This window comes from Chelon labrosus (genome assembly GCF_963514085.1).
Source record: "Chelon labrosus genome assembly, chromosome: 3".
NCBI lineage: Eukaryota > Metazoa > Chordata > Actinopteri > Mugiliformes > Mugilidae > Chelon > Chelon labrosus.
Genome location: NC_140339.1, coordinates 2,677,222 through 2,691,417, shown reverse-complemented (window position 1 = coordinate 2,691,417; position 14,196 = coordinate 2,677,222). Strand labels below are relative to the sequence as shown.

The 14,196-nt window shown below is 40.7% G+C and overlaps 1 protein-coding gene across 2 annotated transcripts; it reads left to right on the top strand.

Moving 5' to 3' along the window:
* The first annotated feature begins 2,681 nt into the window (after window positions 1–2,681).
* LOC311485409 (casein kinase II subunit alpha'-like) lies at window positions 2,682–13,769 on the top strand. 2 transcript variants are annotated; one of them, XM_084540796.1, is made up of 14 exons: window positions 2,682–2,974; window positions 4,415–4,473; window positions 5,865–6,241; window positions 6,328–6,439; window positions 6,960–7,061; window positions 7,204–7,254; window positions 7,415–7,474; window positions 7,700–7,783; window positions 8,145–8,255; window positions 8,886–8,987; window positions 10,649–10,749; window positions 12,166–12,314; window positions 12,551–12,640; window positions 13,256–13,769. In XM_084540796.1, exons 2-13 carry the CDS (start codon window positions 4,420–4,422, stop codon window positions 12,622–12,624), a joined length of 1,377 nt encoding a protein of 458 aa, XP_084396922.1. In that variant the 5' UTR covers window positions 2,682–2,974; window positions 4,415–4,419; the 3' UTR covers window positions 12,625–12,640; window positions 13,256–13,769. The 2 variants fall into 2 exon arrangements, with proteins under 2 accessions (XP_084396922.1, XP_084396923.1); XM_084540797.1 differs by lacking the exon at window positions 4,415–4,473 and having other exon boundaries at window positions 2,822–2,974.
* Window positions 13,770–14,196: the final 427 nt, after the last annotated feature.

Below are 14,196 nucleotides of genomic sequence, written 5' to 3'. Positions count from 1 at the left end.
TCAAACAGACTGAGGGGATGAGGAGGGAGGGAGGGAGGGAGGGAGGGAGGGAGGGGAAAAAAGAAAACTGTAACAGAATGGAAAAGATTTTGTTTAGCGTGTGGGACCCTTTTTCTGTGGTTGCATGTGGTCGTCTGTTTTGTAACCTGTTGTCGAGAAAGATGGCAGGAACGTCCGGTGTGTGTGTGTGTGTGCGTGTGTGTGTATCATGCATAGGCTCCTCTGAAATCCATGTGCCTTTTTATTATTATTATTATTATTATTATTATTATTTTTATTGTTTTTTAATCCAATCACTCATTTTTTTTTTTTTTGTTGTTGTTGTGTTTAGCCGACAGAAAACCCTCCTCCCACCTCCCACCCCCTCCCCGCGCGGCTGGCTTGTGCAGCAGTTTATATTTTCACATACTAGATATTAGGTAGTATCATCTGTTTGTGCATGAATATTTATCACACTTTAATATCACTGTTGTATTATAGGTTTGTTTTATTTAGGAAAACACCCTAAGACGAAGAAGAGAAGAAGAGAGAAAAAAAAAAGAAGTGGATTTGTGAAAAATGTATAGCCAGTGTCCTGAAATCTGTGTTGTTGCATCTTTGTATTAAAACAAAATGGCATCTAGGTAACTAACCCGATACCTACCATGTCGTACAAACACTTGACATGTGCAATAGAACGTGCACAGTGTAATATTTATGACTACTGATTCATGGCATAGTCTACTCTGTTATACTATAGATTGTGTGTATACGCTATGTAAACATTGAGAACTGTATAGTGCTTACGTTACCTGCTTTTCTATTCACGACGAATGAGCTCGCTGTATTTTTTGCAGCTTGCGCTTTAGTTTCATTTCTAGAAGGAGGTTAAAACCCCCGGCGAGACTTCGGAGCTGCCACAAACTTAGCTGCGTTAGTTACTGTACGATAGATCTAACAAAAGTAATATTATTATTTTATTTGTTTTATTCCAGAATTGGCCTTGTTATTGTTTTTTTTTTTTTCTCACAGGTGTCTAGCCTCCCCCTTTGCTCCGGATGTCCGGACCAGTTCATTAGCCTCAAAAGTTGCCACTTACGTTTATACCGGGGGGGGGGGATAAAAAAAAATAATAATAATGTGTGTACTTTTAGTTTACTGTGTGGACTTCTATATTCTGTACAATCTTTGCAGTATATTTAAAAGAAGGTTTTTGGAGTTTATAAGTCATGGACAAAGGGAGCTGCAGCGGGACACTGATAGGGGTTAGGGGTGGGGTTGTGTGCCATGGTTTAAATCCTGGTGAGTCTGCTTCAAAAGCTCCCGTCGGGAGTACGAGGCGGGCGCGACGAAGCATCGATTTACACATATGGATATCAATATAGACTCCTGTTCATACTGTATACAGGCAATTAAAATAAACCACCCTTACGACAACAACGGCGTAACATGTTTTTATCACACACACACACTATGTGATTCAGCTTTTAAAAAACAGGTTATGTAATGAATTAACGTGCGGACTCTCTGCTTTGATATGAGGACGTTCACATCCAAACTGGAGGAGAGGTGGAGCAGCTAAAACCAACTTTTATACACATTTCATCTATTTTTGTATTTTATGGGGCTTTTGGGCAGTTAGTGCTTCTTTATTTCTTTGTTTTTTAAGTTAAATATTCTGCAATGGTTGAGTCAGTCGCTTGAACTGAATCAAGCTAAAGATCACAATCAAACAACAACAGGAAGAAGGAAGGAACCTCATTTCATGTGTTCCAGACAGAAATAATAAAAAGTAAACATCAGGAAATGTTTCGTCGTAACTGTTGAGCGGTGATTCAAAATCTTTATTAGTTTTAAATAGTATAAATGGATCACCACAAAGAGACTTGAAAGAAATGCAAAACTAGTCCAAAGAGACACAGTGACCACGAAAGATGCAAAGTAAGAGACACAATTTCACCACAAACATGACCACAGAGAGACTAAATAACTTCTAACAGATGCAAAATTACCTCAAAAAGACTTTGGAAGGTTGCAAAAGTAGGACAAAGACTCAAAACTACCATGTTGGCAAGAAATGACCACTAGAGACTTGAAGCAACCACAACAAGATATTAATTATTAAGCTGTGCAAAAGTAGAGAGACACAAAACGACCACAAAGAAACTTAAAACAACTGCAAATAGACAAAAATGACATATAAAAAGATGTGAAACCAGCACAAAGATGCACAAAATCACCATAAACAGACGGATATGATCACAAACAGATGTTAAACAATGGCAAAGAGACACAATTAACTATAAAAACATTCAAAACTAATGCAGAGACAAAGTGAAACACTTATTTGTTGTTAAAAATAATTTTAAATAAGACATAACGTAAAATTTTCTGTTTCTGCCATTTTTCATCAAAAATATTTAACTATTAGTCTAAACTTTACATTAGATCAACTGACAAATAATTTAACTTCTACCTGTATTTATTTTTGATTATTGAGTAACATTAAATTTTGAACATGCGCAGAATGAAAGCGCTAATCAGCTGTTAGACAAATATAGTCGAATATAAGAAGAAAATACAAAATAAAATGCTCTGATTTTATCACTCTCCACCAATGCAAACTAATAATAAACGAATTTGTATTTTTAAAAGCAGTTGCAGTGATTTATTTTCGTGTAAGTCGTATTTAATAACGTCTATAACGGTTCGTCAGTGATGGAGTTTCGGGTCGGTTTACTTCCGGGTGATGTTTACTGCAAAAAGGAAGCCCATCCTGGTTCTGCTAACGAACTGCTGCTGGATGTACCACCACCACCCCTCTGACAAAATAATCAAATAACCGATTCTGTGGTTATTACACAGTTTACTGATAAATTCAGACCCGGTGGTGCCGCAACCGCCGCACGGACACCAACGCAGCGCCGATGCTAACGAGCTAGCTGACGTTCATGTCGGGCGGACTTCCTCCGAGCTCGGATATTTCTACGACGAGGTTAGCCGGCTAACTTTAGCCCAGCCCCTATTGATTTCACATATGTGAAATGTCGATATTAATGCAGGTCTTGTTGTCTATACATGTTTTGCGTACACAAAGATATTAATTTTGCATCTGCATTCATCTGCTCTGGTGCTTCAGCGGTTTATATGTTTAAAAATTTTATGCTAACTAAGCTAGCTAGGTTAGCGGAACTAGTTAGCTTGGCAGTTACCGTTAGTGAAGACGCTAACTGATGCTGAAGATGCTTTAAAGTGTTAGTTAAAGTGTAAATAGTAATTTTAGCATTTATTATTATTATTATTATTTGTCCCTCGATGATACGGAGTCCAAACACCACATTTAGTCTTGGAGAACTGGTTTGTGTTGTTTTTTCATGGGGACTTGTTAAAATCAAACTGGAATGACTGGATTACTGAACAGGCCTGCTGGGTTTCATGTTCAGAGGGTCTCTGCAATGCACCTGCTAAATGTCACAGATGCACAAAAGCATAAATAAAGAGGCTTAAAATGACCCTGAAGAGCAAAAAGTGACTTAGATGAGATGCAAGACTGTTAAAAAAAATACATTTTAAATGATCACAATGAGACATTTCAGTCAGAAATGACTTAAAACAGATGCAATAATATTCTGAATACATACTTAAGTGTTACAAAAAGAGATAAATGACACTTAAAACATCCTATAACAGATTCAAATGGCTTATATAAAAAAAAAAAAAATGGCTGCAAAGAGATTTAAAATGACCAAAAACAGGTGCATAAAATGACTTGACTTTAAACAACTACAATGAGACAAAGACGACCACACAAGATGCAAAATTAGCATACAGGGACACAAAACTGCCACGAAAAGACAAAAATAATCACCAAGAGATGCAAATTGACTGCAAAGAGATGAATATAAAGAGATAAATGGCACCAAAAGATGCAAAACTAGTACAACGAGACACTAAATGGCCAAAAAGAGACTTAAAACAACAGTAAAGAGACAAAAATAACCACAAAACCACAGTTTAAACTTCTACATTATTTATTGTTGAGCTTGTATTAAAAAATCTTATTTTTTAAAACCAATATAAATAGATATTAAAAGGCCCTAGAGATTTAAATATACCTCAAAGATACAAAATGGCTATAGAAGGTGCCGAACTACTACAAAGAGATTCAAAACCACCACAGAGAAAAGGATTGACAACTGGAGACAAGAATGAAGAGATGCAAACGTACAGAGATCCGAAATGACAACAACCATAAAGGATATTACCACAGATACACAGAAGAGATGCAGAACTACTGCAAAATATGCAAAACTAGTACAGAGCAACTTAAAACCGCCATAAAGAGACTTACAGTTTACCAACGTGACTTCAGAGAGACGCACAATTACTACAAAAAGACAACGAATGACTTAAATCGATCTCTGTTCTCACACAGATGTGATGCATTTCTATCTGAGCCTGGGAGTGAAACATTTCTGCGCCAGTCATGTCAAGGTTTGACAAGCTAGAGATGGTTTTCACTGATTAAATAAATCTGAAAAATAATCAAATCTATGGTAAAAAATCATCTGTGGGCTTTGTAACTGTCACAACCTGGCTGTTCATTTTATTTTTTATCTTTTCCTATTGAATATGTGTGTTTGATCAAGTCTGAGGTGACTGGTAAAATCTGCTTTTTTTGTTTTTGTTTTTACAGAATGTGTTTACGTTTCGTAGATCTGGACCTGGGCTTTAGATGGTTTCTATGTCGTCATGTTTAAAACAGAACTAATCTCTCCTCAAACTCTTACTATGCAATCAACAATTAGTCAGTTGATTATTCTGTTTACAATGACTATTGCCTAAAAAATGTTCAGTATTGGTAAATATATGATTCAAAACGCTTTTTCACACACACACAAAAAAGCAAACCATAAAATTTTAGGCAGCTTTGCATGAATTTTTACCTCAGTGTTGAATTGATCATCAAATTTGTTGCAACAACATTTTCTTTAGACTGATAAATCAATTAATGCATTTTTGCTGCCAATCCCTGATGAAAAAAATAAATCATTGCCTGTTGTTGAGGTTGCAGATCAAACTGTTTAGGTGGAATATCAGCTGATCATGATCGGAGGCTGCAATCAATCAGATATATTTTACATGTATACGTGTTATATTACCACATAGCCTCTCACCCGATGACCGCTGGGATAGGCTCCAGCCCCCCCCCGCGGCCCGTCACAGGACAAGCTGTTACAGAAGATGCATAACAGTCAGGCATAACATTATGACCACCTTCCTAATATTGTGCAGGTCTCCCTTGTGGTGACTCATCAGAGAATGGACATGGGCCTTCTGAGGGTGTCCTGTTGTTAGTGGGGGTGGGTGGGGGGGGGCTTTGAGGGGAGGGGCCTCTGTGGATCATCCCACAGATACTTGATCAGTTTGGGATCTAGTGAATTTGGAGGCCAGGTCAACACCTTGTGCTGTTCTTCATGTTTTTTATTTTAGTTGTTCCTAAAGTGTTTTTGTGTGTGTGTCTGTGTCAGGCTGCATCCTGCTGGGGATGGCTGCTGCCATCAAGGAGTGTCATTGCTATGGGGTGGGGGTGCCTGGTCTGGTCTAGGTGGGTGCTACATGTCTAAGTAACATCCACACCAATGAATGCCAGGTCCAGAAGTTTCCCAGCAGAATGTTGAACTGTCACAAGATGGTTTAAATGTTATTCACTTCTCCTTTCAGTGGTCATAATGTTGTGCCTGATCGGTCTATCTATCTATCTATCTTGATTTTATTTCTAGAAGAAAGAAACGTTTTCATAAAGAAAGTTGCAGCCGTAACATTCAAGATATAATCTCTAACGTTACTCTGTCCTCTGTCCTCTGTCCTTTGTCTCTCTGCAGCTGGCGGCTCTCCACGCCATCATACCCAACATCCTGCTCAGGGGCTTCACTCACTCGGTCATCGTAGCTCTGTCGTTCTGCTCAGCGGCTGCGTCGGACTGGCCGGACTCCTTTGATCAGAGGGCACAGTCGGTCAAAGCCGATGGTAAGCAGTGCCCGGGGATCCTAGAGCCGCGCATTCTGGAGAGTCGGTGCTCTGCCTTCCGCTATCAAGCCAACAAGTATTCAGAGGGAGGTAAGGGTGCCCGACACGGAGCCTCAAAGCTAGCGATGCCCGGATCAACGCCGGCCAGCAGCAAGGCTCGGGTGTACACCGACGTCAACACACAGAAGAACCGAGAGTACTGGGACTACGACGCACATGTGCCAAACTGGAGGTACAGCTCAGTGTGTTACGCTTTAACCGACCAGATGTGGCTGTTCTGATTTAAATATTTGTAAATGTTTCTGTTCTCTGTCTCAGCAATCAAGACAACTATCAGCTGGTGCGCAAACTGGGTCGAGGGAAGTACAGCGAAGTGTTCGAGGCCATAAATGTGACCAACAACGAGAAGGTGGTGGTAAAAATCCTCAAGGTGAGTCTGTTTTTCTATTAATCCATCATCACACATTTTGACATGAGCCAAATACAGATTCTGCTTCAAGTAGAACAGAAGAAGAAGAAGAAGAAGATAATGTGTTCACATGCTCCAGAACATAAATCACTATTTTTGGCAAAGACGTTCTGCTGCTGTGGAGCATCAGGTCTGGAAATTGAACAGAATATGCAGCTTTATAGACGACATGCATTTCATTGAGTAGAAGAAGATGACCACAGAAGTGTTTACATAGTTAATAGGAGCTAACATTTTCCTGTTTAACAGATTATTGAAGGGTTTTCCACCTCTTTCTAACGGCTGAGAATTAGATGAGGCATTTATATTCCTATGACATATGTAGGATGTTGTTGTCACTTTTTGAAGGCTATAGTTTTTGCATTTTGTCCTTTTCCATTCACAAAATGCAGACAATATACATATATGAGTGTATTAATAGATAATGTGCCATTTAGTTCCTCACCGATGGTGAATCTTAACGTCCCGTTTCCTCCCGCAGCCCGTCAAGAAGAAGAAGATCAAACGGGAAATCAAAATTCTTGAAAATCTGCGAGGAGGCACCAACATCATCCGTCTGGTCGACACGGTCAAAGACCCGGTGGTGAGTCAGCCGCGGTCGCTGGGCTGCATGTCGGCATGTGAGCCGTGGTGATCCAGCCATGCTTGTAACTCGGGGACGGTGGTCTCCGTCTACCTGCTGTTCTCCTCAGTTGAGCCCTGTTTTGTCCTCCTCTCTTTTGCAGTCCAGAACACCAGCGCTTGTCTTTGAGTGCATCAATAACACAGATTTTAAGGTACATGCAGAACTACCAGCAGGGTCACCATCCATGCAAAGGCATTGATATCCATTATTAATAACGCGCATATAACCCCTCCAGTTAAAGCTGTATGTGTTTAGCTCCTGGGACTAATGCTTCTTCCAAACATCTAACACGTCTTCCATCTGGTCCACAGGAGCTTTACCAGAAGCTGACAGACTATGATATCCGTTACTACATGTATGAGCTTCTTAAGGTAATTCATCTTGTTTACATCTCCCCCAGTCTCATCTCAACTCATCACTTTTAAATACTTATTAAATTATGTTGCGCCATCTACATGACAGTTGAGTTAGTAGCAGCCTTCAGGCCTGGAGTCTCTCTGAAAGGAACTGATCAAACCAGCATCGATAAAAACTGAACATTGGTCCACATCTGGATGAAAACCAGCCAGTAACATTAAGTGTGTGTCTTCTTCAAGGCTCTGGACTACTGTCACAGTATGGGGATCATGCACAGGGACGTGAAGCCCCACAACGTGATGATCGACCACCAGCTGAGGAAGGTACCGCTGACAACTTGTTTGACTATTTATTTGTGTTCTTGAAGCTTGTAATAGGAACATCTGTTTGTGTTGCCCACCTGGACAGTTCCTCTGTTAACCACCAGAGTAACACCTTGAGTCTGGAGTCTCTGGACAGTAATGGTTTGTTGGAGTATAATTATTATGGGAAAGAAAATGGCATCTAAACAGTTTCCAGTATCACAGACCCGAGTCATTCAAGTTCCAGGTGGACAACACCCTCAGATGAAACCCCAACTCCCCACCAGTCTTTTAAAGACTTGGATGAAACGTCTTCAAGAAACTCTTTCTTAAAACAGTGAAACCCTGATTATTAATGTACGCTTTCTGTTTCGTGTCGCAGCTGCGTCTTATAGACTGGGGTTTGGCTGAATTCTACCATCCCGCTCAGGAATACAACGTCAGGGTGGCCTCCCGCTATTTCAAAGGCCCCGAGCTGCTAGTGGACTATCAGGTACACTCATTTAACGAGACCACTGTCACTTACACTGCAAGGACTGGAATTAAACTAAGATTAAATGTCTTAAAATCAAGGCAGAATATGCTTGGTGTTTTTGTTTTTTTGTTTGTTTTTCTATTGAGATGATTCTCCTTACTAGGCAGTTTTTGTGTTTGAGCATTTGACTCGCTTTAAATCTAATATAACTGATTGCTTTGCTTAAGTTAATGCTTAAAATGAGAATTACCAGACTAATAAAAGGTTTTAGATGAACACAGACAAGTGCAACAACTACTGTATTTCAAGCATCGTCTCCTTGTCAGCCGTTACTCATACAGTACAGAACAATGACAGAACTTAAAGTCACAACTGTTGCTATTGAGTGAACTGTTCTGTTCATAATTTTCTTGTATTAAAACAAATCTTCTTGTTTTTAAGTCTAAAATCACTAGTTGTGAGATATCTCTGGGTTCTTTGAGGCGGATTGACTTTGTTTGATGGATTGACTTAAAAAATCTTGGCAAGTCAAGTCTTTCTGATCTATTGGCTGTCATTTTATATAACATTTTCCTCATTAACTGCCTCCATTTGCTTATAAATCCGTCTTAGCCATTAGTTCTTCCATTCTTCTTGTTTTTTCCCCAGATGTATGACTACAGTTTGGACATGTGGAGTCTAGGTTGCATGTTGGCCAGCATGATCTTTCTGAAGGAACCATTTTTTCACGGCCAAGACAACTACGACCAGGTAAGATGACATCTTCGCTAAAGTAAATATTCAGCTCACTGTTATTCACAAGCTTTATGTATTTAGGATCAGTATCTTGGCTTAAATGCGACATGTGATTGAGCTGTACACAGAGTAAAAGGTTCAGCCTCTGTGGTTAGCAGCTTGTTTATTCAGCGTAATCTGTTGTGGTTAAACATTATTTAGTTTGTTCTCATCATCCGTGAAAGTAACTTTCACAGCCGTAACAGTCCTCTGCCGTCTGTTGTTTTCCTTTGTGACTGTAAAGGTGCTTTAACCGTAACCTACATACGTAGCCTACGTCAGTGAGAGTCATTTCTGCTTGTTCGCTCGTCAGTCTGGCTCGCTCTGTAACAACGCCACCCAAACACCAGTCGGCGCTGTGTCTGTTTTTTTTTGCCAGTCGGGTTCATTTTTGTTTCTACTTCCTGCTTCACTTTCAGCGATGGCGACTGAAACACGTGTCGTACAAATGTTTGTATCAGTGAACCTCCTCAGTTAACCTTTGCTCCATGTGTTCCATCTAACGCAGAGGTCTAAACTGACTAAGATGTGAAATGAATTATAGAAAAAAAAAAAAAGTGCTGTATTTATCAGGCAGAGGGCAGCATGTGACAATCCAAGGCTTTTCAAAAACTCCTCATCAAAACCATCTTTCTGTGTTTCTCCTTTCATCCATTTATGTTTAATGGAACATTTAAACCACCTCTCATGGTACAGTGATATTTATATGAGAGTTTATTAGTTTATAAAGTGGAGCGCTGCAGAAAGAGGTTCAACTGTCTGACTCGGTGCAACTTAACAATTACAGTACCACTCACAGATTTCTACATTTCACACAGATAGAAACGACTCAAAACTAAACAAAGAGAACCCAATTAAACAAATGAAAAAGAAATATTATGCTTATATATTATACTTTATAATGTTATACTATACTTTGTTCATATCTGGGAGTTGCAAAACAAAGTGAAGCCTTATTTCCAGTAACTGCTGTGACTTCCTTGTGCGGCAAAAACATTAACTGAACGTTTCTTGTAACTGCTGTCTACAGTGGCTTGGAGGATTCCTCGTAGTTCGTGGGTTTAATCCCTGGCTGTTGATTATTTGTGGGTTCCAAACTCTTTAGAGATGGTTTTGGAACCTTTTCCAGCCTGATGAGCAACAACAACTCTTTCTCTGAGCTCCTTAGAAAGCTCATTTTCTCTGTTGCCATCATACACTTCCACAAACATGTGTTGTGAAGATCAGACTGAGACAAATCCCTGATTTATTTAAACTAAACCAGGAACTGAACCACACCTGAGTCTCATTACACTGATGGAGACACTTCTGAACACTCTGATTTGGCCTTGAAATTAATTTGTAATCCAAGAGGTGCACTTACTATTGCACCTCACAGATATGTAGTATTGTCTCACTTTCCTGAATCCCCAAATACAAAAGCATCGTATTTTTGCTTCATTTGTTTGATTGGATTCTTTGTGTACTGTAAGAAATTGTGTGAAAATCCACTGATGTTTGGAGTCATGTTTATGTAGAAATGTTGAAAATTCTGGAAAATAAAATAGTTTTAAGGGCACTGCATATTACTCTACATTAAAAAAATAAAAATAAAAAAAGATATCTGACTTTATTAACTCTCCATTTTTGTTCTGCAGCTTGTCCGCATCGCTAAGGTTCTCGGCACAGACGAGCTCTTCGGTTATCTGCACAAATATCACATAGAACTGGACACTCGCTTCAAAGACCTGCTGGGACAGTGAGTATCTGACGGTTTCCTTGTCAAAGCTGTTAAGGTAGAAACAGTAGAAACTCATGCAAATGTAGTCAAAACAGCTGAGAAATGGAAGGCTCTTCATTTAACATAATAAGGAAGAACACCTGTCAACTACTGATGCTTATAAAAGATTGAATAGATCAGATAAGGATTCACTGAATAAACAAGGAAGAGGAAGAAGAAACAGTAATGTAAGCTTCCAGTTCTTCCTGGAGACGCCCTGTTTCCTATAGCCTCTCAGCCAACAGTAGCTCTTCTTAGCTTCCTAGCCTCTTAGCTAACAGTAGCTCTTCCTAGCTTCCTAGCCTCTCAGCTAACAGTAGCTCTTCTTAGCTTCCTAGCCTCTTAGCTAACAGTAGCTCTTCCTAGCTTCCTAGCCTCTCAGCTAACAGTAGCTCTTCTTAGCTTCCTAGCCTCTTAGCTAACAGTAGCTCTTCTTAGCTTCCTAGCCTCTCAGCTAACAGTAGCTCTTCCTAGCTTCCTAGCCTCTCAGCTAACAGTAGCTCTTCTTAGCTTCCTAGCCTCTTAGCTAACAGTAGCTCTTCCTAGCTTCCTAGCCTCTCAGCTAACAGTAGCTCTTCTTAGCTTCCTAGCCTCTTAGCTAACAGTAGCTCTTCTTAGCTTCCTAGCCTCTCAGCTAACAGTAGCTCTTCCTAGCTTCCTAGCCTCTCAGCTAACGGTAGCTCTTCCTAGCTTCCTAGCCTCTCAGCTAACAGTAGCTCTTCTTAGCTTCCTAGCCTCTTAGCCAACGGTAGCTCTTCCTAGCTTCTTAGCCTCTCAGCTAACAGTAGCTCTTCCTAGCTTCTTAGCCTCTCAGCTAACAGTAGCTCTTCTTAGCTTCCTAGCCTCTCAGCTAGCAGTAGCTCCTCTAAGCTTCTTAGCCTCTCAGCTAACAGTAGCTCCTCTAAGCTTCTTAGCCTTTCAGCTAACAGTAGCTCTTCTTAGCTTCCTAGCCTCTCAGCTAACAGTAGCTCTTCCTAGCCTCTCAGCTAACAGTAGCTCCTCTAAGCTTCTTAGCCTCTTAGCTAACAGTAGTTCTTCTTAGCTTCCTAGCCTCTCAGCTAACAGTACCTCTTCCTAGCCTCTCAGCTAACAGTAGCTCTTCTTAGCTTCCTAGCCTCTCAGCTAACAGTAGCTCTTCTTAGCTCCCTAGCCTCTCAGCTAACAGTAGCTCCTCTAAGCTTCCTAGCCTCACGGCTGTCAGATGGTACTTATAATTGGAGACATAAGTCAACGTTCTCATTTAGCTAAGAATCTGTCTCTTTTACTTTAGTTATTTGTGTTTGTTGTTGTCTGTTTTAAATATTAGAGTTGGTCTGTCGCCCCTGCTGTAACGCACATTTCAGTTACTATTTACGTGTTTCAGGACATTTTTATTTATTTCAATTTTTTTTCCAGACAAACACGGAAGCGTTGGGAGCAGTTCATCCAGTCAGAGAACCAGCACCTGGTGAGTCCGGAGGCTCTGGACCTGCTGGACAAGCTGCTGCGCTACGACCACCAGCAGAGGCTGACGGCAGCGGAGGCCATGCAGCACCCATACTTCTGTTAGTACCAGCTGTCTGCACTCACACGTATTACACAGTATATAAAACATGGGTTGTAATAACCCAATAATAAAGAGAATGACCAATGTGTCACAGTCGCATTTAAATTTACAGCCTTTTTCTGAAAGCTGTGTCATGAGTTTGCCTCAACACTTGCCTGAAAATATTAGTAGATTTTGTGTCTGCGTTAGCTCTGCTGGAGTTTGTGATGAAGTGACGCTGCGTTTTCTCCTCAGATCCTGTAGTGAAGGAACAGGCAAACGCCAACACAGATGGCACAAAGGCAATAAGCAGCTCCAATGCAACATGATACCCAGAGAGAGCAGGTAATTCACACACACCTTCTGTTCTGATGTATTTACAGTGATACGTTTGGTGGCTTGTCAAACAGAGACTTTAAAAATTAGCTTTGTTTTCGTTCAAACCTTAGATTATTGTGACTGACTGAGCTCTCAGTTAACTGTAACCGCTGCAGACGCTGCAGTCAGGAGGCTGTGTTTACAGGGACACGATCAGATTTCACAAAACGTTTGTCCAGGAACTTTAACCGGCGTTCTGAGAAACCCGAACATTGTCGCGGGAGTCCTGTGAATGAAAGCAGGATACTGTTGCATGTTAACATCTCATCCAGGTGTCTGAACGTTAGCCTCAACAGAAACCTGAAGAGAGGTGACGACGAGAGAGCTTCACCTTGTTAAGAGACGAGCAACGAGACTGTAGTCTTCAGATAAAGAAACATATCCAGTTAATCATTTTCTCAACACTGTCAGTGGAACCTGCATTAACATTTGTTTGCTTTTCTACAGGGATTATACTTTACCTATTTTAATTGAACATTTACTAAACTTTAGCAAACTAAAACCAAGTCCTCTGGTTGTGAATGTTCAGACTGTCCAAGCGTGTCTCTTCTGATTGTCTTGTCTTTTCCTTCGTCCACTCAGGAAGAATCTTTGTTACCTCAACTTGTGACCTTTTCGTGGCAGAAACCTCTGCCTCCACATCAACAGCCATACTGGAGCAAGATGTCAATTTTGCAGCACACACAAAAACACGCACGGATCAAACCTAACAAAGCCTGGGGAGGGGAGGGGAGGGGAGGGGAAGGGAGGGGGGAGGTAAATCTGAGCTGCTCCGTCTGAGTCACAAATAAATAACTCGGATCTAAAAATCAGATCCGGCCCCTCCCTCTTCTTCCTCCCCCCTCCTCTTCCTCCTCCTCTTCCTCCTCCTCCTCGTACCCCCGTCCCCCGTCCCATCACCCTCCACCTGTTTTTAAAAAAAACAAGTCAAGTGACTGTCGTTGGATCGGTATCAAACCGGTGTTGTTGCTGTAAAGACGCTGTGGTGACCTGAGATCCAGTTCCAGGTTTTAGCACTGAGTGGCGTGGAGGCTCCTTTTCTGCTATGGATAGAACAAAAGCTATATTGAAAGAGAATAAACCATTTTTATTTAAAGGCTTGTGTCTGAGTTTTGATTTCAAACCTTTCCTCCCCTGGTGTAGCTTCCTAACGTCTTTCCTTGTCTTCTCCCAGCCTTGATGGGAGTGTTAGTGTTATTGGTAGTATTGAATGGTGATCTACTACCACCTACATCTATATTACAGTATTTACTAATAAGCTCTTCCATGTGACTTTGCTTCTTCTGCTTTTTGGCAACTTTGACGCTAGCCAACCGCCATTAAAACAGAGTTATGGCGTGGTTTTAATTTAAGACCAACCTAAAACAAAGATCTACCAACGATTGGGACATTCTTCATTGCTTGAATTCTTGTATTTCAGATTTGTTCATTGTGGTTTGACATAACAACACAGAGGCACAGAGGAAATCTACGATTAGAAAGATGTCCACCAGAGATCTGCACTTAGAAGGTCGACGTAAAAA